Raw genomic sequence first — 26,374 nt, 5'->3', positions numbered from 1 at the left:
GACAGTGTTCTCTGCAGAACCAATGAACAGATTCTGAATTAGCATAATTGAGGGGGCAAAGGGTGGTCCTCTAGGGAGGCATTTTTGAATATATATTTTTATAACAACATTCAATATTAAGGGATGATTTGGAAAATCCTAGCTGGGAAAGTGGGGACTGAGATGGTCAAGTCTGTTTAATCACGAGGAATCCCAAGTGGGTAACATGTAATATTTACCCTTGTCCTAAAGGGACATGGATTTTTAAAAGGTTGAAAGATAGAGCTTTAGAGGATGGTTCTAGGGCCTGAAGCCTCCTTAAGACCCTGCATTGTTTGGTAAAAATTTGACCATAAAAAGTACTTTGAAAGCTAGTGTCAATATGTCCGGGCACAAACAGTAAGGAAAACTCATCGGTTCCTTTACTATGCAGTTTGATCTCTCCACTGACTGTTTTTTACAATGACCTAAAATTTAAGAAAAAAATTATTATGAATTTAGCTTTTATTAAAATTAAATAAGCAAAAGCAAGTTTTTCAGAAATTTTTACAAATTACTTACATAAAAGAAAGTTAATAGGGACAGTCCTAAATTTGCAACAAATAATTACAAAAGTCCTAGGGCAGCATGAGTATAGCCACGCCGCAGCATGGCGATCGAAGTGGTATGAGTAAGGCATAACTAACGTTTGCACCAGACCAGAATTAAAAACAAAACAAACTGTAAAAGCTCAGTTCTACATTAAGCTTCTTCTCTTCCCTCGGGTCCTTAATGGTTTACACTATGTAATTTTTTTTAACAGACACATCATGTCGAACTATAAATTACATAGATGGGCAGTTAAAGTGAAAAGCCCCCTAAAATGTACAAACTAACTGGTACTGAGTTGGGGTCTCCATTTGCCTTTATGTACAGTTAAATGTAAACCATATTTTCACAGTTTAAGTGTTTTGTGAATAGATAGATGCACAGTACCATGTCAGGTTTGCAATTGTTCCTGAAAACTGGCTCTAGGTTTTGCACCCAATGCCTGTCGGCCGCTGGGATGCACGTATTTACATAAATAAGAAAGTATCATAGTCAATGGTCAAGACAGTTCAGCAAGAGCAGGCTCTCCAACAGAGTGATATGCAACACCGCAGTTTACAGACTTGTGCAAATATAAGCATTAGGACAGAGAAATCTGAGGCAAATTCAATTCGCAAAACCTTGTATCGCTACTGTTGTAAACCTGGGGATTAAACAACCCTCGGCGAGTTCTGCTCTCTATGGCTTTTTTTTCTTTTAAAATCTTAAAGCCAGAGAAAATGCACACATACTACCCACACGCTCGCACGCACACACTCCACACACACACAGAGTTCTCGTTTCACTTTAGATTATGGTACATAGTGCAACTTCATCACAATGTCGAGGTTCAACACACATTCGCTGCGTGTTTTCCTGTGCAAGTGCTTAGTGGTCTAAATCCTAGTTGAGGGTATTCATTTGCAGAACCACATGATTCTGGAGGTTGAAGGAAAAAAAAATCACAAGAGTTTCATTACACTTCTCAGACCAGCGCTGGATGTGCAAAGGCAGCGGGCACCTGGCCGTCCCCACAGCCAGGTCAGGGTAACTTTAAGGGAAGATCCAAGCAGCGCGTTACTTAGATTGGTCTCTAGAAAAATAGGTCAGGATATGCTGTATCTTTGTCAGCCGTTCTTTCAGGGACTTCATTGACAAAACTGACAGCTGGTATCGGGGGTCCACAGGGAGAACTGCGAGAAGCCACCAACACCAGGCAGGTCCATTAGGAGTTGCCTGAAAATAACCGACATTTTATAGGATTAATAAAACAAATATTTATGCAATAACAACAGTAACAACCCGTCAACAAGCTAGTCTTTATTTAATGATCATTTCCCCTACCAGGCCTTTTCTCAAATTTTTTAATCAATCATGCAAAGAAGGCTATTACTATGCCCACATAAAATTGGAAGACTGAAGCTCAAAAATGTAATGCAAATTGACAAATTGTCCAAGATCTCTCAGCTCATACATGGCAGAGCCAAGACTCAAATCCAGACCTGACTCAACAGCCAACACTCTTTCCTCTGCACTGAGCTGCCTCAAAGCAGGGTTTCCTCCACCTCAGGTTACTGGCATTTGGGGCCAGATAACTGTTTGTTATGAGAACTGTCTGCATTGTGGCCTGTTTAGCAGAACCTCTGCCCTCTACATTAGCACCTCCTGAGTTGTGACAGTCACAAATGTCTCCAGATATTACCAATGTCCCACGGGGGCAAACTGCGCCTACCTGAAAAATGCTTTCTTAAAATATACACTTAAAACATTTTTTTTAAAGTCAGTTATTTTAAAATTTCTTCAAAGAACTGTGGACTCCTAGGAAAGACAGAAGTCCCCTTGATGTTGAAAGGGCTGACTACTGGCTATTGAAAGAACAGGAATTTATATGAAGGAATGTTTAAGCCACCATTACTACACATTCAACTTCTTCTTATTGAACATGAAACATGAAATTTCAAAATGACAAAAGGAGCTATGACATCAGTGTTGATCTCAATACACTCCTAGAATCACACTAGATAGATTTCTGTACTTATGTACTGTTTGTGCTCACCTCAGCATGACCACCTCCTTCTGCAGATCAGAGACATCAGAAAACTACATTTCCCAGAACCCCCCTTCCCCGTATGGTTCCAGGTTAGATTTGGCCAGTGAGAGGCACTCCTTTTAGATGTGTGAGTTGGAAGAGAGGAAGCCACTATTCTCTGGAGACTGTTGCCAACTGTGGGCAGATGTGAGATTTACAGAAGCTTCCAGAGAAGTCTTGAAAACCACCTGCTCCACTGCTGCAGCTGCGACATGGTGGGGACTTCCCCAGGATTCCTAAGAATGACAGCAGCTTCCCCGCAAGGTCCTGAGCAGCAGTGCGCTTCACTACGGCGGGCACAGGCTGCGGGCAGACTCCCTGACCGCCGCCCAGGCCCCGATCTTCCCCAGCTGCGGGCAGACCCACATCCTGCAGCGCGCCCTTCATTCCTGGAACACGCTGAGCGGCTGCCCGGTTCCTGGCGAGTCCTGACTTCCACAGACTGCAGAAGGGGGCAGGAGAGTGAAAGGGGAGGGTGGGGAAGGCGATGCCAGAGTGATGCTGAATTTCTCTACTAGTTGGTTTGTTAACCCTTAAAGTTTCTTTATTCAATTTTGTGCTTACCAAAAGCCATTTCTGTCGCGTTTAATCAGATTCAGGTACAAAGGATAAACCAAGCATGCTAGACCCAAAACAAGTACTCAGTTACATGGTCTGACGCTGAACTTTCATGTTCAGGGGAAGCATTCAGCTGGGATCCAGACTGACTTACACTAGCCTTTGAAAACTGAAATGAGAGGCAGTGTGCATCACAGTGGGATCTATTAGCTCTCCATCTTCATATATTTATTTATAGTCATTCCTCTATGAAATCTATTACATTCTGACCACAAATGCTTTATTCGCTTCAATTCAAAATGTTTACACCTAAAAGTCAGTGCTTGACAAGTCTAAACTCAGATTTTCCAGGCTAGGGACTCTTCCTGTTTGCCTTTGACAGCGCCTACTGCACAGATCTGCTTGCCCAGAAAGTGTCTGCTGCACATTAGATTAAGCTTAAATGTAAGCCCTAAGCACCTGAGTTAGACCATAAGAACATCAGTTTCCTGAGAAGTGTAGTATTAAACACGAAGAGACAAAAAGGAATTTCACTGCCAGGCTGAAAGTTGGGAACAAAAGGAGAGGTGAGAAAAAAATCTGACAGAAAATGATACATCTCTCAACTGTCCAAGAATGACGGCAGACTGGCTCAAAGGCACAGCTGTCTCGCAGTCACGATATACTGGGTGGTACCATGCCCCATTTTTCATGTCTTATTTCTCCTCAGTTAAGGGCTTGCTCCTTCCCTGGCCCTCACTCCTCCAGGCGACGAGCTGACCCTACTTGCAGCCCCTTCCCATAGAAGACGCGGCGCACGCCGCTGTGCGAGAGCATGGGCATGATTCTACAGACGGGTTCCAAGGAGATGCACGTGAAAAAGGCAACAAGAAAGGAGAGTTAAAAACCTATTCACTTGGGTTTATTAAAAAAGGTGAGACTTTTGGAAATAACATCAAAGCCACCATACCTGAAGGTTTTCCTCCCTCCTGGGCATCGATCCAAAGTGCTGAAGAATTTGGCTTCGAAATCTGTCTCTTAGGTTCTGAAACCAGCTGCAGGCTTGAGAATACACCAAATCGTGAAGCTGCCTGAGATTCTCTACATCATCTTCATTCTCAACCTAGAAACACAAGTTAGTGAGACTTCTGTGTCTAATCTTCTCTGTCTAATATCACCAATTCTACAGAAATGGAAGAAACAAACAAAACAAAACAGGGAATGCCTATTTCGGTGCTGGATCAGAGTAATATTCTCATGCAATATATATCACACCTCTGCCTCACATGATGCCAGTGGACCACACTACAGAAAGACAGCAAGGCCTGGCCTCCACCCAGCCTTGCTGAGCAGCAGTGCAACAGCCCCCTACCAACAGCCCCCAGTCAGGAGGAGCGGTAGGGCTGAGAGTGAGTCCTTGGACAAAGGTCTACCCCAATTTGGAATTCCTTCTGTCTTTATGGATCAGTGGCTTTTGAAAGCAGTGAAACAAAAAGCAGAAGAGTACAGATGCTACAATAAAAGGAAAGATGGGGGGGTAAGGTACAGATGACATGGCAGAAAGCGTAACAGGATGGAAGACAAGTGTAACGACACCTTTCACCATGGAACTGGGTCAAGAAATGAAAACAAAAAATATGCAGCAAATAACTTAGCCTATAAAAAGATAGAGGATAATTTATGCAACACTGGACTTCTCCTGCTATAAAGGCCCAAGGCTGTGGCTCCCTCAGCCATCCCTCCAGACGCTCTGCAGACTACTGCATCATCAAAGTGCGAAATTAAATGCATCAGCCTTGCAGCCTGAGACCCAGAGTGGTCGGTCTCACAGACGCACTCAGCTGGAAGATGGAACATTAACTCACCCACCTCATCCCGACTGCTTTAACGCACATTTCCATCCCACTCACTACCTGCCAGGGAGTGCTCTGTTCCATATACATTAACCCATCTGAACAAACACCAGGCTTGGCTCAGCCTTTCGCACTTCAAGGATGACTCAATAGAAAAACAACAAAGGGATTCTAAGTACATTCTGAAATATGAAAGGTGAGTCTATAGCACAGAAGAGGCAAAAAAACATACTTTTTTGAAAGATCTGAAATGGCACACAAAATGAAAGCTTAAGAGGCATCTACTTTTGCTCAACAATGAGAATGCACTTAATGCCGCTGAACTGTACACTTAAAAATGGTCAAAATTCAACCACTGCTCCTGTGACGTGCCTACCATGCAAATGCACACACACGTACATTCCAGGCACCTGCTGGCTGCTGAGCCTTGAGAAATGAAGCCGGTCTAGGTTCTGGTCTCCCAGTTCTCTTGGAACTCACAGTGATTAAGAGCAAGATGAGAAAAGGGGAAGTGGAAACTAATTTGCATAAGTATTGATGAGGGTCTCTGACAGGAAGAACTGTTCTATCTGCCTAGAAAACACAGCCCGGATGCCTGGCCAATGCCTAGGACAGAGTGTACCTAAGTGTGCTGGAAAACAACGTTGGGTAATACCTTAACATCTTCCAGATATTCAATGTCTGCAGTGCAATATCCATCTTTCATTCCTCTTTTTAAAACCCTAAACCGCTTTCCGCCAACGGTATCAACCACAGACCTCCCATCAGGTAAGAAATGTACGTTTCTAATTTGTAACATACAACCATAATCTGCAAAACTAAAAGAAAAACTCCAATTAATATCAAAGTTCAAGCAACAAGCACACGAGTTCTCAATAATATTCAAGGAAAAGTTCCAATATAAATAAAAATATTTAAGCCACAAAAAGCATACCTATTCTGTGTATCACTGACACACATCCCAAACTGTTTAGTTCCAGTTTGTATACTTCTTCGAATCATCAATCTGTATCTTGGCTCAAATACATGAAGAGGGCAAGGCACAGTGGGGTAGGCTATAGTGCAAACAAATATTGGAACATTCTTGGTCAAGCTGAAGAAGAGAGAAGTTTCATTGTTATTAGTATCAGAACATACATCCAAAATGAGTAAAGCTTAAAACAGTAGCAAATTAATATAAAACAAGAAGAAATTAGCCTTAAATAAGGTGACTTTTACTCTTGGCAAGAATGAGAATCAGCATCGCCTTCACTGCGCTCACAGATACAATATTAACACAAAAACATCTGTCTGTCTGTCATCCTCTTAAGTACACAAGCCAATGAGTCAATCTGAATTCAAGATACCAGGTTATCGTACAGAGCTAAGTATCTTTATGAATCAAAAAAGCAACTGACCATTTACTATTTTATGTTGAAATAGTAAATACCTGTCTCAAATATCTGTAACGTCACAGAGTTAATCTTTTATACGTAAAACACTCTTACTTTTAGATAACAATGAGAAAAAATGAGCTCCCAGAAAAAAATGCAAATCATTAAAAATTCTTAGGCGTTAAAAATATTTTCAAATTCACTATCAAAAATAGGTAATTCAATAACGTTTTTCCAGATAATTAAAATGACACATTTTTCCATTGCCAGACTGGCAGAAAATGAAGATACAAGCAACACCCAGCATTTACAAGGTGTGGAGAGGCTGGCAGTGCGGGGCAGACCAAAATGGGGCAACCACGCTGTGGAGTTTGGCTGTGTGCATCAAAAATGGTTTTAAATGGTCATATCCTTTGAACCAACAGGCTCACTTTCCCCCCACAAGTACTAAGAATGTTCAAGGTGGCAATGTGTACAGCAGCCAAAACTTAGAAGCAAAATGAGAGGGCTAGTAAAATAAGTTACAACACAGCCGTAACATGGGACACATTTAAATGTCTACATTAATGAGAAAAAGAGGTTATGGAATAATATGAATAAAATGATCCCATCTGTTTAAAATGTATTTATGTATATTAAAATCTAAAAGGATATATGCCAAGATGCCAAAGGAAACTCCCTTTGGGTTACCCATTAGGGCTTTGCTCCCTGCTCATTTATATTTTCTAGTTTCTTCAGAAAGATCAGAAGGTACATATGCAAAAGTACTGTTTAATCAAAACATGTTTAATACACAAGTGCTAGCTCCTCTACTTTTAAAAGTGTATTCTACCATCACTGAGCACTCTCCTTATGAACACAAGAACTGAAAAAAAACCCCAAAACACCCAGTAGAGCTATTAATTAGTAAAACTTGTAACTACCAGGGGAGGACCTTAACAAAAGTAGCCTCATCAGTGAGCAGCAAGATGCCCTCAAGCTTCCCTCCATCACCTCAGCTCCCCTCACGCTACTACGGTCTGTTATTTGTGGACTACACTCTTCAGTGAGGTCTGGTGGTGTCACTATAAGATTTTAAAGTATATCTGAAGCTTTCTTACAGCCAGCTTTTTGCAGTGTTGACCAAAAAGCTTCATAATCTGCACTTCAGAATATTTTGTATCATAAAATCACACAATAAAAGATCAGCTCCCCAAGAAGACAAATCAATATCAGTTTCTATAAAGAAAAGATCAAAAGTCTTTTACTGAAGAAGAGACTACAAGCACAATTAAATTTTTCTTAGAAAGTGAGAAATACAAAATCTTCCATTTATAATCTGAAAAATAATGGAAACTAAAAGTTGTTCAATAAAAACAGCACAGAGAAAATGCAATTTTGTTCTTTAGTGTGTCTAGTTAAAAGAAAATGAAAGAAAAGGAGCTAAGAAAATAAAAGCCTATGAAAGAAATTTAAAGAGACTCAAATGACTGGTCCAAGAGGAAGAGACGTGGGCAAAGAAAAGTACAAGAAAGGTGTACAGAGCAACAAAACCAGGTCCAACCTACCCTGCCCCAATCAGCCATGAAGTGCTCTTCCCAGTGGTCTGTTCACTATATCCCAGTTACCTCCAGGGTTTTCACTTTCCTGTTACTGACAATTGTGCTACAAGTCAATATTTTCACTAACTGAGAATCTGGCGCCTAAGTCACCCACCCCCCTTTTCCAATTTCAGTCTAAGGCCTCAAGGTCCCACCTTCCAAGCCTCTAATTGGCTGAACTCCTGCCAGTCCAGACCATTTATCCCCTGCCTTCCTCCTGCCCTAGCTGAGGGTTGCTGTGCCCAGCAACCAGATACCAGAGTCACCTCTCCATTCCGGATTCCATTGCCTGATGTCACTGTAAGAAAGCCCTCCCCCACCTAAAATGCTGCTTAAATACAAAGAGCTGAGTCAATATTTCCCAGCAGAACATCTGGCAGTTACAAACGAACTTTTAAAAAATTCTGTTTAGGACAAGGGAAGCTGACCGATATTTGTTTAAAATATGCCTTTGACTATATGGGTTGAACTAAACACAGGATCCAGCTTGCCACGAGAAGGTTTCACCTATTTTATAGGGTGGTAGCTTGAAATTTGATTGTGTTTTTATGAGAAGAAACTTACTGTGAGAGTTCAGCAGTTTCTTCATCATATATTTTTTTTCTCTCAGACAGCTCATCAGGCAGATACTTCACTATTAATTCTTCCAACAGCTGTGTGACACAGTACCTCCTATCTGCTAGATACTAAAAGACAATATTATTTTACATTCCGATACTTTTTTCCTACAGTATAAAACAGGCAAAACAGTATAGCTAATGTAGTAAAGCCTTTATTACATATTTATACAGTCAATCTGAATTAACTGAATTAGTGAGGGGGAACCTTACAGTGGATGATGCTAAACGGGCAAACCCATCTGAGGTTTTGCTCAAGAGCATAAAGCTGCATGGTGGCAGCTCGACCCAAGCTTTCCATACAAGGCCTGTGTCTCGCTATGATCACAAGTCCTTTATTAGCAGCTGTCAGCCCTGTGCCTGCCATCTCCCACACCCAAGGCCAGTTTCCATCTGACAGCTTATGGGTACCTGAAACTAGCATTTTTACTGAGAAACAAAAATAAGGTAAGGAATAAAGAATATGATGCATTTGCCTTGTTTTAAAACAGCAAAACTATGCCCCCCCCCCCCCCCCCCACACACACACCAATTTTTATGTTCTCTATTTCGGTGGCAGAGTTTCGGATAATTTTTCTTTCTTTCAGATTCTCCTTCCCCTGTCACCTTACTATCCCTCATCGCTTTTCCTGTATGATCCTCAGGACTCTGTATAAAATGGTGCATTTTAACCACTTCATACTCTGAAAAATTGCCACCTTCGTGCATTTTCATGTCATTATTCCAACTGCTAAAAGCCATTTCTTTCACTCCTGCCTATAAAAAAGCCCATCTATCTTAAGGTCTGGCTCCATTTTTACCATATTTATAAAGTCTTCCTATTTTCTCCTGTCTCCCAAGAACCCCATATTGCACTGCACTGTATTACATGCAGGGATACATCACATCTCTGTAACTGAACTAAACTGCACAGGGGAAGGGATCAGGTCAGAGTATACAGGACTTTGGACAAAGAAAGTGCCCAGTACAAATTTATTTAATAAAAGTACTGAGGAAAACTCTTGGGAGACAATGATGAGGTAAGATAAAGAGAGGTCATTCTTTAACCTGTGGATCCAGCATAAACAAGGGTTTTGGCATTATCCAATGAAAACGAGAGTAGGAAATATGAGAAGCTAGGAGAAGGTTCCCAAATTTTAGCATGAATCAGGGCTTGTTAAAATGCAGATTGCTGCACTGTACCCCAGAGTTTTTGACTTAGTGGCTCTGAAGTGGGGACTGAGGTGACACGGATGCTGCTGGTCAGGGGAATACACTTTGAGAACCACTGAAGAGTGGTACTCTTGAGCAGATAATGTAGATACAGATAACTAACAAGTTTATTATAAAATTAATCACATTATAGACATTATATAAGCAATTTTATTACCACTTTTCTATTCAATTAATAAAGATGTTTTAAAATGTAATACTCATATGTTAAATTTGGGGCAGTGTGGCCTCTCTCACATTACTGATAGGAATCTAAATTTGCACATTTCTAGGGACCTAGGCAATTTGGCAAATGGTTTTAAGAGTCTTATAAACATAAGACCTTTAAGCTAGTAATTTCCCTCCCAGGAATTTATCCTAAGGAAATGGTCAAAGACGTAAAACATAGTATATAAAAAAGAGAAAACAAAACAATTTACAAACCCAACAATAGAGAAATGTTAAATCATTAGATTATTATACTGCTATAAAAATCCAATCTTCAAAATATAATTAAATGAAAAACTGAGCAAAATAAAATCACAAGCACGAAAAACATAAAACTGTAGAGCATATCAATTTTAATTTTTTAAAATATATATTTTGGCCCGGCCGGCGTGGCTCAGTGTTGAACATCCAACAATGAACCAGGTGGTCAGGGTTCAATTCCCAGTCAGGGCTCATGCCCGGGTTTCAGGCTCGATCCCTAGTAGGGGGCGTGCAGGAGGCAGCCAATCAATCTCGTCATTGATGTCTCTCTCTCTCTCTCTCTCTCTTTTTCTCTCTCTCCCTTCCTCTCTAAAATCAATAAAAGATGTATATATATTTAGTTTGTACAAATCATATTATACAGGGTATTTTCAAAGTCAGGACACAGGATAAAGTTGTTAAAAACAGTATATTAGTTATATTTTTAAATAATATGCTTATTTCTTTCAAACTCCAAACATTTTTTTAAGGTGAGGTATCTCTAAATTTAAAGCAATGTACCTAATTGTTAATCTAAAATAAAACATAATATACTAGAAAGTATCTAAAAACTCTGGGAACACAGGAAAAATAGCATATTTAGAGTACTTCACCATAAAACACTGAGTATTAGTTGAACATGTAATTAACAAACTCTTTAAAAAAAAAAGTTTATCTTGTTTCCTGACTTTGTGAACATTCTGTATATGGTTTTGTGTTTTACCTATCAAACATAACAATGCACATATAATAATACCTATACAGAGTTGTGTTTTATATATAGAAAATAGCTATGTATGTTCAATAGCAAAATGGTTATTAATTTTTTATTCATGTTTGGAAGACACTTTTTCTTTAAACAACCCTATCAACCACCAAAGACAGGATCCTCTCCCTTATCAATGCTATCAGTGCAGCTGGAGCTCAAGGGGATCTCCAGTTGCCCAAGCAAGACTGAGAGGGTGTTGTCCTCCCACCTGTTGCAGAAGATCCATTCCTACCTGGGATCCAGCTGCTTTCCTAACACAGGCTACTAGCGCTGATCACTGACTCTACAAGAAGGGGTGTGGGAAGCTGTGCCTTCCTCTCCTGTCCAGTCTACCACTTCCTAGAGCAGTGCTGTCCAATGTGGTAGCCAATAGTCATATGCACCTACTTAAATGTAAATGAATTAAAATTACAATTACAATTCCTCAGTCACATTAACCACATTTCAAGTGCTTCATACTCACATGTGGCTAGTGGCTACCATGTTGGACAGCACAGAAGTAGAGCATTTCCCACAATGCAGGAAGTCTACTGGAGAGAGTTGTTCCAGACGTTAAGGGGACTGAACCAGGCCAGAAATCTGACCTATTACTGGCAGTGGGAGGCAGGGCAGTTGGGTTTCCCCCAATATTGTCGTCATTAAAACTGAACCTATGTCTGACAGGTACTTAACCATACCCTCTTAGTTAAAAACATGAAGTACAGGGGCTTGGTCTCCAGGACCTCTCTGCTTCCCCTACCCTCTCTAACCTCACTTTCTCCAACACTCACATATGGCAATGAGAAGTTATCCTTCTCGGTTGCTCAGCATATATAACAGAATTCATTCTGAACCTGACAATCACTATTGTTTTGGCTGAGCAGAAGTAAAACCATGTTGCCAAACTTGAGACCAATAAACAGATAAAATGTTTACCTCTTTTAAGCTTTCTTTGCAAAGGGGACAATATGGTGTATGATCCAAACAACGCTCAAGACAATTCTTACAGAATGAGTGTCCACAAGGGGTTGTTACTGGCTCAAAAAACAACCTGCAATCAACCAAAATGAATGAAATACAAGTTAGTTTTCACATTAAACTATCTATTGGAAAAACTGGACAAATAACGATAGAACCATAACACTAACCTCTATCTAGAGAAGGAGGAAGGAGGGTCTGTGGGCAGAAGAGGAAAGGGGCAGTGGTAAAGGCAATTTCCCTCTCCTGAGGAACACTGTAAATGTTCTCTATCAACAGAGGTTCCCTGCCAAGAACTCAGAGCTTCACTAACAATACAACAACCACTCGCCACATGTGGCACTAACCACTTGAAATGTGGCTGGTCCAAACTGCGACACACAGTAAATGTAAAATACACACCATGTTTCCAAGCCTTAATGCAAAATAAATAATATAAAATACATCATTAATAATCACTAAATAGCTTTCATATAGATTATATTCTCTTCACTTTAAAACTGATTTTCTTAATAAGCTTATAAAAGGTTTATTATATCAAATTCATTAAAAGGAATAATCCAATAAATATTACATTTAAACCCTAAAGAAATATTAGGCTTAATACCAAATGCAATACTCAAATAATATGGGAAAACTAATTTTACTTACATTATAATTATTTCCTGAAATACCTCTGAATTTCCTAGAAGTACTATTAGATGTATAGGTATTTCAGAAATTGTCCTGTGTAATCCCCTCACCTTGTCAATGAAGAAACCTAGGCTCAGAGTTAGGAGACTCACTCGGGAACACAGCCTGTTGCTACCAGCCTCGTGGGGCCAGTACCAGGTCTCCCGACTCTTCAGGCCCTGTTCCTTTGACTCCACACAACTTACGTACCAGTCTTTTAGCATTCTAAGCTTGTACTTAATGGAAATCCTTATTCAATGGTACTTCAACAGGATTTTACAGTTTATATACACAAGATAGTCAGGTACAAACTTAGATAGTATAATACATAATTAGAAGTCTTACCCAAATCTAAAAGCACGCATATTTGTAAGTTTTAGTAATAAGTATAGCTTTTATAGTACTTAACAATTTTCCAGGTACTTTTTATATTTAAGTCATTGATTCTTATAACACTGTGAGAAAGGCTATGCAAACACTGACCCCACTTTCTAAGTAAGGAAAACTGAGGCTTACACATTAAAGTTATTTGTCCAAGGCATGAAAGGTTAACCTAGGAGTAAAATTCATATCTAGTGATTTTTAGCACAGTATTCTGTTCATTTACATTGTCCATTATTACAGAGTAGGTTACCTTTATCTACTGTGTATTTTATTCAAATTAATATAAAATATTCATCTTTTATAAAAGTTTACTTACTTACCTCATGCAGAGAGAACACTCAAAATCTGATACGTCTATTAATTCCTCTGGGATGTCGCCATAAGTTAATGAAAACGCACAGGCTTCACTGGGAGTTTCTATTTAAACAAAGAGACAGGGTTATTTTGGGGGGAAATTTTTAAAGGTTATTCTAGATAAGTAAGTATGTTTTACATGAGTTTAGTGAAACTTTTACCTCCTTGCTTTTTAAGCTTATTTCTTCCATCTTCATTGACAACCACGTCCTGTTCTAAGAGAGACAACTTCCTTTTCAGGAGAGCACCTTTTTCTTGGACAGAGAGTAAAGGCTCTGAGGACACTCTTTTCAAGCAATCCTGTCTGGCTGGCATTTCTGTGGAATTTATAGCCTGTGCTGACCTGGCACGGTTTAAGCCTCCTTTGACAGGTTCTGACGGGGCCTCCGGTATTTCTTTGTTCTACAAAAATACAATAACAAGGGTATCTGCATTTCTTTACTATCCTTTACTGCTCATGCCAAGAATCAAACCAAAATGAAATTTCAATATCTTATAATGTTCCTTCTACTGTTAACAGCAGCAACTTTTAATTCTAAAACCCTGGCAAGTAGATGTTTACCGGTATTTACACAGCCCTAGACATCCAGGTAACTTATGTTATAATGAGGGTTAAGCCATTATGCTGATTTAGCTGTTTCTACCCTGAGAAAACTAAAATAAATACAATGTTCTCAATTTTCCAAGAGACTACAACTTTTCTAACATTCTAAAATTATGATCAATGAACAAGTCTTTCTATATAAGTTTTGTGTGAAATAAAACTTTATAGACAAAAATCCTATTGAGACAACATTAAATAGCTTAAAAGTACCTAAACAGATTCTAGTACTGAAATGAGGGAAGTGAAGATCTTAACTTGTAAAGAAACGATACACTAAACCCTTGGTGATCTTTTCTGAGCTCTTACCTGCTCTGGGCCAACCTCACTGGCAGAGTGAGACTCTTCCATTACAGATGGAAAACCAAAAGGTTTGTTCTTAGTACACGGCAATGAACTCCAGGAAGAATCCTTCAGGCCTTCTTTTAAGTTTTCAGGTGATAGTAAATCAAATAAAATCTGTAAGAGAAATATTAAAAAGTAATAAAAAATATTTGGTTAAGGATAACATAAAGTTACCTGATATTTAAGAATTTTGAGAAAACTTGTAGGGGACATTATTTTTAATGAGCAGGAGAGGAACAGATTAAGTAATAAGCAGAACTGCCAAATCGATTTAAAAGTCTTACAAAATCCCTCAATGGGGTCAAATCATCTCAAAGAAATGACTCAAAAGGAAGGCCTGGGCATGGTTCAACTGAGAAGGGAAGGTGAAGGCTGACTTTTTAATGTAAGGATTGTAAAAAGAGGAAATCTTGCCCAGTCGGCGTGGCTCAGCAGTTGAGCATCAACCTAGGATCCAGGAGATTGCAGTTTGATTCCCAGTCAGGGCACAGGCCTGGGCAGCCGGCTCGATCTCCAGCAGGGGGCATGCAGGAGGCAGCAGATCAATGACTCTCTCATCATTGATGTTTCTCTCTCTCTCCCCCTCTCCTTTTTTCTCTCTGAAATCACTAAAGACATATTTTTTAAAAAGAGGAGATCTCGCCCTAGCTGGTGTGCTCAGTAGTTAGTGTCAGCCCGCAGACTGAAGGGTCCTGGGTTCAATTCCAGCCAAGGGCACATACTGCGGTTGCAGGCTCAATCCGCGGCCCACTCTGGGAGCGTGCAGGAGGCAACCAACCCATGTGTTTCTCTTACATCGATGTTTCTCTCTCTTCAACTCTCTCTGAAAAAGAAATGGAAAAAATATCCTCGGGTGAGGATAAAAAAAAAAGGGGAGATCTTAGGAGAAGTAGAAAATATTTACCTCTGAAGATCAGCAAGGCCTATCCTGTGAAAATAGTTCATGGTTCACTCCCAATTTATATTTTAAGGCTGGACTTAGAGTGTTTATATGAACTAAAGAACTTGGACCTCTAACTACAGAGCTCTAAAATTCCATGTATTTACACTGAATTTAGCTGCTCGCTGAACAAATAATCTGCTCGGGCCGTCACCATGCTAGCTCTTGTTTGGGAGCACCAAACAGCAGCTGCCCCATAACAGCTGGGAGTTCACCTGAGAGGCAGCTGCAGTATCAACGTTTCTGGGCATTTCTATCAGGAATACATGTAAAACTCTCAAAGAAACACGGTAGGTCAAGACGAGGGAAGAACCTGGCCAGAGGAAGCGAGAGGGATTCAAATTTTTTTGGTTGTCAAATAAGCTGTATTTACATGATCAGCAGAGCATTTCTTAAAGTCTGAATTGGAGGTTTGATATTTTTCAGCTGTACTCTCTCTCAAATACACAAAAATCAGATATTTCCATGTAAATAAAAGAAAATATATACACTGTAAATAAAAGTGTGCATATCTGGTAGGTGCTCAAGCAATACCCCATTTAATGAACAAACATTTAAAAACCTGTGTATTTTACATTTCCCTTGATTTGAAAAAATGTATTAAATACACACCTACCATAGAACCCAGACACTCCACTCCTAGGTGTTTACCAAAGAGATAAAAACATACGTCCACAAAATGACTGGTACAAAAATGTTCATAGCAGCAACTAGAAATAATCCAAATGAAAACCACTACTAACTGTGAATGCCACAAATTGTGGTATGTTCATACAATGGAATACTTAGTGAACAATAAATATTTTTAAATTATTGGATGTATTTCAAAAATATTATGCTGGGGGGGAAAAAGCCAGACACAAGAGTATACGCTGTATGAGTCCATGTACATGAAGTTCTAGAACAGGCAAAACTACTCTTATAATAATAGAAACCTGAACAGTAGTTGCCTCTGGGAGCAGAGAGATAGGGAATTTACTGGAAAGGAGATGAGGGAATTTTCTGGCTGATGAAGATATTCTATATCTTGATTGGGGTGCTGTTACATGGGTTTATAATTTCTCAAAACTCAATGAACTATAAAAGCCATGCATTTCAATATGTAAATTATACCATAATTTACAAGAAGCATACTAGGGAAAAACAAATATTTCAAAGCATCAGTTATTTTGCATTCACCTAACCTTATTAACCAACAAAGAAATATTTACAGATATGTAAGGATATCCAACAGCACGAAAAATGCAAAGTTATAAGCCCGTAAAGAGTCTGCAGTCTTACCAGGAAGTAATGCTAGCAAATATAGAACAGTCAAAAAACACACAACTGTAAATGTAAGACTCTCCCGGGGTGCTTCTTAAACTATGCCCCAATTCCAGAGACTCTAACTCCAAATGTCTATGGTGGGGCCCGGGAATCTTTATGTTTACCATGCACTCAAGATTCTGACAAAAAGCCATACTCTAAGGAACACGGCAAAGGTGATTAAATAATGTGGCATGTTTTGATGACACTGAGGAAAGAATCATAACTGGGCACTGAAATTGCATTAGGGTAGATTCCTCTCCAAAACTGTTGAAGGCTCTAGTCTTTCCAGATGCTCTGTAAGTTTGACAATAGCTGAACGCTACTGTCAAGCTAGTATAGCAAAACCTGTGTTCTGAAGAAACCTGTTTAACTTGGTTTAACCCAATGTTCCCCAAAGCCATTTGATCAGAGAAGCCCGTTCCCTTTTTCCCTTTAATTAGCACCTACTCACACACTACAGAACACACCTTGGAAAGCAGAATGTGGACTGCTGAGAAAAATCAAGGAAACAACTTGACTGGGGCAATACTACTGGCACGCATAGAAAATAAGCAAAGTTTAGACCTGAAATGAAAGGCAAAAGGCACCCCATAAAAATTCCTGAGCGGAAGCATCATGACAACAATGTTTAATTAAGAATAATTGGCCTGGCTCAGATTAAACAAACTATTGGGGAACATCCAAATGTAACTAAGCAAAAACAATGCATTGAAATATCTGTGAATGAAATGTTCTGACTCCAGTAAGAATTCAATACACTAAGTATATGAACCTGAAAGCCACTTCTCAAATTGCTGCTAAATTTGACTTACAGATTCCTTATGTTCTTATCCCAGTTTTCTAATTAGGGTTTTTCAAAGGCACTGTGTCTTAGCCCTGCCTTAAAGTATGAAAGTTGGTAGACTCATTACCTTTTCCACTTCTAGTTTTGCAGGTGCGAAATCGTCATCAAGGGCTAAGCACTGCAGAAAGAGTTGTAAGGCGTCACCTAAAAAGCCAGCATCGTGGAGGACTTTTCCTTTCCTGAAGTAGACCTTCAATAAAAGCACATAGGATGACTTTCATTGATAGAATTGTTTAAAAAGAAACACTATCAAGTAAAGAAAAAAGGTCTGCTCAGAAATGCTTACTTTGAAACTCTGAATGACTGAGGAGCTCGGAACACTTTACAGGTCTATTCACACACTGCCCTGGAGAGGGAGGAACTGGGGCCGAGCAGATGACTTCAAAACCACATTTCTAATTATATCACTTCAGTAGTTAAGTCCAAGGGTTCTTTCTTTTTTTATGTTTTAAAGTTGTCCATACAGAGCATTTTCCCTCTTATTCTTAATATATATGTGCCTCGTACTAACCAGTCATGCCAGTGTGGGATTCTCCTTAGTTTTTGTTATTAATTTATAATTTTTGGAACATCCTTACTATACTGTCTCCAAAGGCACAGTCTTGAATGGAGGAAAAAGACACAAGAGCAACTTCTGGCTTAAAGAACATATGTGGGAGATGGACTGATTTGCCTCAACAATTTGATAAGAAGGACAGTTAACAAACTAATTATATCCATGCCGCAAGTCTTTTTCAAACTAAATAGCAAGGCCACCCCCTTGGGCCCCATCTACTCTATTAAATCACCGCCTAATCACCTGGTTCCCATCATAACGCCCCAATCAGTTCCCCAGCCTCAAGAACCTCTTCTCTTCCCATTAGTAACCCCCTGCATCGATAGCCAGTTTGTACCCAGCTTCACAACATGGCCAGCTGTATCTTTGAGGAAATTCTGTATACTAAAATCTTTTTTTTTTCTGTGCCTTGAATTCAGGTTGTTCTTTAGTTAGGAAACAGATTTAATTTAAAAATTGTCAGATGTTATTTATCCAAAATATTAACCTTAGATTTTGAGAACTCTCTATATTTTTACTTAAAGAGTCAACCAAATCACCCTGTTCATACTTATAACCATAATTGAATGCATGTTCCTTACAGTTGAGATTTTAAAATGTACACAAAATGTAAAGCAGTAATTTTACCTCAGGCCAACTTGGCAGCTGGAAGAGAACCGTGTTCAGATCCTCTATGGCTGCTTTGAACTCTCCGAGACCAGCATATGATTCAGCTCGGTAAATTTTTAGAGTCAAGTTGCCGGGCTCTGAAATAAATGGTTTATAAAAGTTGATTGTTTTTAAGATTATTATACACTCCACAAAATACATACTAGATTTAATAACTGACCTAGTGATTCCAGTCCATCACCACCAAACCAAAGGTTGTGAACCCAGCATATGCAACCTACCCACATGTTGAATTTTACCTAGAAGTTCTGCGAAATCACTATAAGTAGACTATTTTGGTGGAGGAAATTGTGGCTCTTCAGAACACTGGAAATATTTTTATAGTATGAATAATCACCTCTAAGAAATGTCTTCTTAAAATAGGGCATTCTACACAGATTTAAAAGACATGTCTTGGATGTTTAGAAGATTTGCCTTTTTATAGTAAATCTTAATTTTTTATACCCTAGTTTCTAACTCCCTATTTATAAGCAACCATAAGTGCCACGACTGCTCATGGAACTTCCACATAACAAAGACTGACCAAGGCTCAATCTCATGAGGTATATAATGGTCCTGGTTTGGGAGAAAACGGGTTGACGAGAGTCAATTTTAAGAGGTCAAAATTTTAATCCCTGCCATTAGCAAGAATGGTATTGAGCCATCCTAAACCAGATTTCATTTCAAATATTCCTAGGAAAAAACTTTGTTGTTAATTTCACTATCCTCTGCATCTCTACATGAAAAACCAAATTAGTATCCAACGGCAATCAGAATTTCAGACACTTAGCTGGCTCACCCAATACAATAATCAATTACTACAGGTATACAGATTCTAAAACGGAAGTCTAAGCAAAAAACTAATTTTCAGTACATCTACAGATTACATTAACTTGATTATTCTTTTAAAGCTATTCATCTTTGACGCTTTCAAAAATGTATGCGAGAACAAAGCATCTGTGTGAGAAGCGCATCAAGACCTACAATGCCTCATTTAAATCAAGCCATCATACAACTCCTTGCTAGCGTCATGGTTTACTCCAGCTTATTAAAAATCACTTTTCTACAAATAACTCTCAACTGAACAACTACAGTAGGCAGGCCTTTTTTAATTGTTGGTGCTTGAGAATTGGAATGATTCTGTTCTCTCAAATTTAAACCAGTGAAAAAGTTTAAAGAACAAAATTTATATTTTCTGAAAATACTTCTTAAATAAAAGTCATGTTTAGAATATTTTGCCTTTCGCCTGGCCGGGCGTGGCTCTGCGGTTGAGCGTCAACCCAGGATCCAGGCGATCAGGGTTCGATTCCCGGTCAGGGCACATGCCCAGGTGGCTCAATCCCCAGTTGGAGGCCTGCAGGAGGCAGCCGATCCATGACTCTCTCAACATGGATGTTTCTATCGCTCTATCCCTCTCCTTTCCTCTCTATGAAATCAATAAAGATATATTTTAAAAATAATAATAAAAAAAAAATAATGAGAGAGTCATGGATCGGCTGCCTCCTGCACATCCCCCTGCTGGGGATGGAGCCCGCAACCTGGGCATGTGCCCTGACCGGGAATCGAACCGAGATCTCCTGGATCATAGGTTGATGCTCAACCACTGAGCAACAGCAGCTGGGCTGTAATCCCGATTTGACAAGGATAACTGGAGTTCAGAAAGTAGAGAGAAGAGTATGCCAAAACAGTCCAAGAGTGAGTTGTAAATGCATCAGCATCAAAAACCCTGAGCTGTAAAAAAGGGCTGCAGCCCAGGACGTGCAGTTCTCTGCCCACAGCTGAGGTGCTTCCAACAGCATCCCTGAGGCCCGCCTCCGCTCCAGCAACGCCAGAGAGAGGGACTTCACTGTCACAACAAGCAGCCCATTCCACTCCTGGATCCTTTCCTGGGATTTAAAAACATTTCCCTTTTTTTCCCTTGTACAGCGAGTCCCCATTGCCTTATACCTGATGCTGCGCACATTCAGAAGTACTGAATATCACACCCTTTCATCAATGCCTTCACTGCTCAATAGTCACCTTTCCACAGCACTGGAGGAAGTGACTGAGAAGACCTGTCTTTGAGAAAACCAAGTCAATCTATCAAACTGCTCCACTCTGACTAAAGCAAAATACAAAAAAAAAAGAAGAAAAAAGACTGTCCCCTCTCTCTCCTCTCAACACAGAAACACTCAGACTGTTGAGCTGCTGAGACTCCCAAAGAGATGACAAGAGAGTCAGATTTTAAAGCTCTTGCTCCCCACTTCTTCATGGGTAATGTTTTTGAGAACTACAAATATTAGTGGAATGATTATATTGGATGACTCTATTATGAAAAAAAATATCAGGTGAACTCAATACTTTTTAAAACTGTTTAGGGCCACCTCTTAATTCTAAAACAAGAACTAAATGCACTCATTGAGGCCCTTTGAACAGCCAAAGCATAGAGCAAGTTAATGCATACAAAATACCTGAAAGTGACACACTATAGCATTACTGAGTGTTTTATTATTATTGTGTTCCTTCACTGTATATGCATAGCATTAATTTTGAAATCTATTTTTGTGTTTTTTCCATTATTTCCTGTCTTTGTATCCTCAAGTCCCTTCCTAAATGTTTACTAAACTAGGAAAAATTCATTAAAATCAGTTCACTTAAGCTCCTTAATTCATGCTCTCATTTTCTCTTCTTTTAGACCCAGTAATATTGAGTCGTTAGACAAATAAAATGAAACAAAAATCTGTCATACACCTGAGGAAACTAGTCTTAAGCTGTCCAAGGAATTTCGTGGGCTAAGGGCAGAATCCTCCTGTCATCATTACTCATCTTTTTCCAGTCCTTAGGAATATGTTTGATTAGCAACAGGTTATTTCCTTAGTTCATTTTCAAGAAACTTTTTTTCAATTATAAAAGTTATTTATTTATAAAATTTGAAAAATATAGAAAATTGCCCAGCTGGCATGGCTCAGCAGGTGAGCATTCACATATGATTCAGGATATCTGAGTTCGAGTCCCGGTCAGGGCACATGCCCGGGTTGGGGGCTCCATCCCCAGCAGAAGGCGTGCAGGAGGCAGCTGATCAATGCCTCCTCATTGATGTTTCTGTCTCTCCCTCTCCCTTCCTCTCTAAAGTCAATAGAAACATATTTTTGAAAAAAAATACTTGCTAACAGTGAAATCAAAGACTATACAAAGACAAAAATTTTCTTCTCCAAGTATTTTAAATAAAATGTTCTCCCCTTTATGACCTTTATTATTATTATTATTTTTTAAAACAGTTCAAACTGTAAATTATACTGTTCTGTTCCATTCTTTTGGGGGAGAGGGGTGTAAAAAGGGAGGCAAGTCTGTAAAAAAAATTCATTAAAACTAAAAGGAAGGCAGCATAGCAAAGTGGCATCATTTCAATAGACTCAAGTACAAAGATTCAATGCAGACAAGGCTTTTACATAATAGCCTTGAATACTAAAAAGATAGAAAGTTATGAAACATCTGAGAGTTAATATCAAAAGATCAATGGATTAAGCGTTATCTAAATATATTTCAATTCAACAGAAACTTATGTAATCTCAATGGGAAACTTCTGATTTTGGCAAAGGTTTTCAAGCTTTCTTGCTGACAGATAAATTTGAATGTGTGTGGGCTAACTGTAGACTAGATTATTTTTTTCTATTTAATAGTATTTACTTGTTTCATTATAAGACTTACATGAAGAAATTATAGTGAAGTTCTTTTTTCATTGTCAACAATGACAGTATCATTAGTAATTATAACTGTCCAATTATATAAATACATTCCAAATGCCTATCTAGCTAACTAGCCAACTCTCAGAAAAGTTAAAGCCTAACTGTTCAAACAGATTTTCTTTTTAAATAGATCTTTATTGATTTCAGAGAGAGGAAGGGAGAGAGATACAAACATCAGTGATGAGTCATTGATCGGTTGCCTCCTGCACGCCCCCTACTGGGGATCAAGCCTGCAACCCTGGCATGTGCTCTGACCAGGAATTGAACAGAGATCTCCTGGATCATAGGTCGATGCTCAACTGCTGAGCCTTACCAGCCGGGCTGTACAAACAGATTTATAACTCTACCAAATATTTTTCTTTATGCCCATAAACTGTTAAACATATAATATTTTACCACTAAAAATTCAAAGGATGAAAAATGTTATCCTCATTAGTTTCATTTAAACATATTTTCAAGTATGGAATTAACGATTTTTGAAAGACCTAAAAATGAGGGAAAAACAGATTAATGAGGTGAAAGTCAGGAGACTTGGGTTCTAGTCACGCAAAAGTAGAATTAAGTAGTTGAGTGGGCAAAATTCCCATGTGCAGTCTACACAAATTGAAAAAAAAGAAAAAGTAGATTTTTCAGAGTATTTTTCTGTTAAATACTACTAATAATAATAATACCCTCAGCCCTGGCCAGGTAGCTTAGTTGATTAGAGCGTATTCCCAATACGCCAGGTTGCAGGTTCAAATCTTCAGTAAGGGCACATTCAAGAATCAACCAACGAATGTGTAAATAAGTGGAACAACAAATCAATGTTTCTCATTCTCTCTCTCTCCCTTCCTTTTTCTCTAAAATCAATCAATAAAAAAAAATTTAAATACCCTCAATGGAAGGTGCACAATCTTCCTTAAAAGATTGGCCACAGAACATTAAGCTAGATCTTAATTAGTAAATGTTCTCACTGTTCTTCCATGGATTAGGACTTAAATTCTTATGAAATGCCTCATTTAAGAGGTCAAATCACAAAATCATAATACTGAATAGAGCTGTCAATAAGTTCCATCCATTATTTTATACCAGTGACAAAAAAACTTCCTTGGAAATTTATGTTAAACATTTTCACTGGATGAGCGACAAAGGCAAGATGAATCCTGGTCCAACATTTAGAACCAGAAGATACAGTGTCGTTGCCTCTACAACCAGCTAGCCATTTGACTGTGGACTCTGGACAAGTCATTTCACTGCCCTAGCTTCTGCTTCTGTTTTTAAAATCAGGATAGTGGCCTAGACGGTTTGTACTTCCTCTCTAATACTCTGTTCATCCAGAGAGGTGAAGTTGTATCAGAATTTTGTATACCAAAAAGTTCTCTTTTGTTCTGGATCTGCCATTCTATTCCATTTTATAACTGCCTACTCCCCATAAAAATAGTGAAAGTATATGAAAACGTACCAGGTTTGTGCTTTGAACTCTAAAGGTATTAAATAACTTGATATACTGTTACTAGTTCAAAATTACAAAGCACTTAGGGTAAAAGAACCGTAACAAAATACTTTAAATTACATAGTTTATAAATTTACCTAATACCTAACATCAGTTTATACTTTAGATGTCTTACTTTCCGTAGGGATTATTCCCCCAAGTATTATTTCATACAAATATAGATGCTAAGCTTGAAATAGGCTTATTTAACAAAAGGTTTAACAATGACACGCTTGACGTTTTGGGCCTATTGTGTGGGGGGCTGTCCTGTGCATTGTAGGATGTTTAGCAGCATCCCTAGCTAGATGTACCAACACTAATCCCATAAGGGGTGGCAACTAAAAACGTCTGCAGATAATGTCCCCTGGGGTGGGGGGGTGTACAATCTCCCTGGCAGAGAACCACCGATTTACAGGACAACTCTATATTTTACAGAGACAAGTCAGGCGAGGTCCCCGTCCACAGCCTAACACCATCTTAAGTGCTAACCTAGGTTAGGAGGCCTGAGCGGCTTCTTGGAGAACAGACAAAAGACCTAAAGGCCACTCCCCGCAGCTCGATCGGGAGCACGAAAGCAACCCGAGGCGTGACAAAGAACTGGGACTACCTCTTCATCTTGACCGTGAACTAGGTGTCATTCAAAAGTAAGCACACATGTGTTTATGAAACATGACTTGAAATAGGTTGAAGCCGTCAAGAGGCACCAATCCCGGAAGCCTGTCCAGGCAGGACCCGCACAGCCCGGGGCAGCTCGGACACCCGCCGGAGCCCAGGGGCCGGGGCCCCCAGATGCTGGGTGCGGGCGCCGCGCTCCCGCCACGCCCCCTCGACGTCACCCGTTACACAACGCCACCCCCCAGCTTATGCAATTCTGCCCTCCCGCGGCTTCCAATTGCCCCGGTGACTTTTGTGTAAGATGAAGGTAAACGCTGCCCGCCTAGGCTCAGCCGGGGCTCCTGTCCCCGCTCGGGCGGCCGTTTCCCCGCGCCCGACCCGGCCGCGCCGCCGCGGCCAATGGCCGGAAAGAGCGCGGCGGCAGGAAGAGCGCGGCCGCCCGGCCGGCCCGACTCCCACCGGCCCCGGCGGCCCGGCCCCAGCCCCCGCTCGCCTCCGGACGCGCACGCCCAGCGGCCAGGCCGCGGCCGAGGGAACCCCGCGCCCGCGCGCCCCTCCCCACGCCGCGTCACAGTCCGCTCCGAGGGCGATCCCCATTGTGACCGAAGCACCCCGGGGCGCCGCCCCCTCCCACACCCTCGACGACCCCGAGACCCGGCACCCGGGAGGCGGGAGGCCTCGGGGAAACAGGCGCTCCGGGGAGGCGCGGACGGGCTCCCGGCAGCCGGCCCGTCGGGGAAGGAGGGTGGGGTCGGGAGGGCCCGCGCCGCATCCCCGCCGATCACCTGCTCGCAGCGCCTCGCCGGCGGCGGCCAGGGCCTCCCGGTAGCGGCCCTGGTGCAGCAGCTCCCCGAGCCGGCCGGCCGCGCGGGCTCGCTCCAGCTGGCTCGGGAACCACTTCTCGGCCAGGTGGTTGAGGACGACGCTCGTTCTGAAGCCCGAGGCGGCGATGGCGGCGGCCAGAGGCGGCGGCCGCGGGGTGGTGCCCTCAGCATCCGCGGCGGCGGCGGCGGGCGGCAGCCGGTCCCGGCAGAGGCGGCAGCGGGCGCGGAGCTCTCTCCGCAGGCAGCGGCGGCAGTAGCTGTGGCCACAGGGGACGGTCACCGGCTCGCTCAGGAAGCCCCGGCAGCCCAGGCAGCTGAGCAGCCCGCCCGCGCCGGCGTCCGCGCCCGCTGCCCGGGCGGCGCTCCAGCCCAGCCCGTGGCGGAGCCGGTAGTTGAGCACCAGGCAGTCCACCAGGGTGCCCAGGCACTCGGGCCTGACCGGGGCCCCGCGGCGCAGCGCCGCCGCGTACGCCTCCAGCGCTCCCTTCAGGTGGCCGCCCAGGGCCAGCAGCTCGCCGCGGCGGAGCAGCAGGTCCCAGCGCTCCGACTCGGCGGCGGCGCGCTCCAGCCGGTCCCCGCTGCCGCCGCCCACTTCCCAGAATCGGCCCCGGCTCCGCGGCCTGGGGGCCATCTCCCGGGTCCCTCTCGAGGAGGTCCTCGCCACGGCCGGAAAAGACATGGCCCGCGCAGGGCTGCTCCGCCGCCACCAACCGCCGCCACGGTCCCGGAGCCTCCGCGGCGCGCGGCTCCGCACGCGGCCGGCGAGCAGGGGGGCGTGGCGCGCGGACACGGCGGGGCGGCGCGCGCCCGGGAAGCCCCGGGGGCGGGGCCTGGCGCGCGCGGGGCGGGGCCGGCTCGGCCGCGGCGCCCGGGACTCCCCCGCGCGGCCCTGGGCCGGGTCCTCCCGGGGCCCGCCGGCTGGCCCCGCCCCCTCGGAGCCCCTCCTGGCGGAGCGCGCGAGGTCAGATGACCCCCCAGCCGGGATCTAATTGGCTTCTCGGGAAAGAAGGGCCTGGCGGGTGACTGAACAAAGCTCGGCGGAGCCGGGGCCGCCGGCCCCCTCCCCTGCCCGCCCCGCCCCGCCGCCCCCTCCCGCCGAGGCCGGTC

The 26,374-nt window shown here is 41.9% G+C and overlaps 1 protein-coding gene across 2 annotated transcripts; it reads right to left on the bottom strand.

Moving 5' to 3' along the window:
• Positions 1 to 465: 465 nt before the first annotated feature.
• On the bottom strand, positions 466 to 25,977 carry LONRF1 (LON peptidase N-terminal domain and ring finger 1). Of its 2 annotated transcripts, XR_015714021.1 has the most exons (13): positions 25,229 to 25,977; positions 18,612 to 18,730; positions 17,496 to 17,618; positions 14,301 to 14,450; positions 13,552 to 13,792; positions 13,357 to 13,453; positions 11,939 to 12,053; positions 8,543 to 8,664; positions 5,960 to 6,118; positions 5,681 to 5,843; positions 4,143 to 4,295; positions 2,603 to 3,077; positions 1,701 to 1,782 (listed from the first exon to the last, which is right to left on the bottom strand). XR_015714021.1 is itself a non-coding variant. In XM_087814137.1 (12 exons), the coding sequence occupies exons 1-12, from the start codon at positions 25,944 to 25,946 to the stop codon at positions 1,624 to 1,626; spliced, it is 2,319 nt and encodes a 772-aa protein (XP_087670263.1). In that variant the 5' UTR covers positions 25,947 to 25,977; the 3' UTR covers positions 466 to 1,623. The 2 variants fall into 2 exon arrangements, 1 of the variants encoding a protein (XP_087670263.1); XM_087814137.1 differs by lacking the exon at positions 2,603 to 3,077 and having other exon boundaries at positions 466 to 1,782.
• Positions 25,978 to 26,374: the final 397 nt, after the last annotated feature.

Source organism: Miniopterus natalensis, chromosome 2 (assembly GCF_054644295.1).
Source record: "Miniopterus natalensis isolate mMinNat1 chromosome 2, mMinNat1.hap1, whole genome shotgun sequence".
NCBI classification, from domain to species: Eukaryota; Metazoa; Chordata; class Mammalia; order Chiroptera; family Miniopteridae; genus Miniopterus; species Miniopterus natalensis.
The sequence above is the reverse complement of the archived record's forward strand: the minus strand, read 5'-3'. Positions and strand labels throughout refer to the sequence as shown.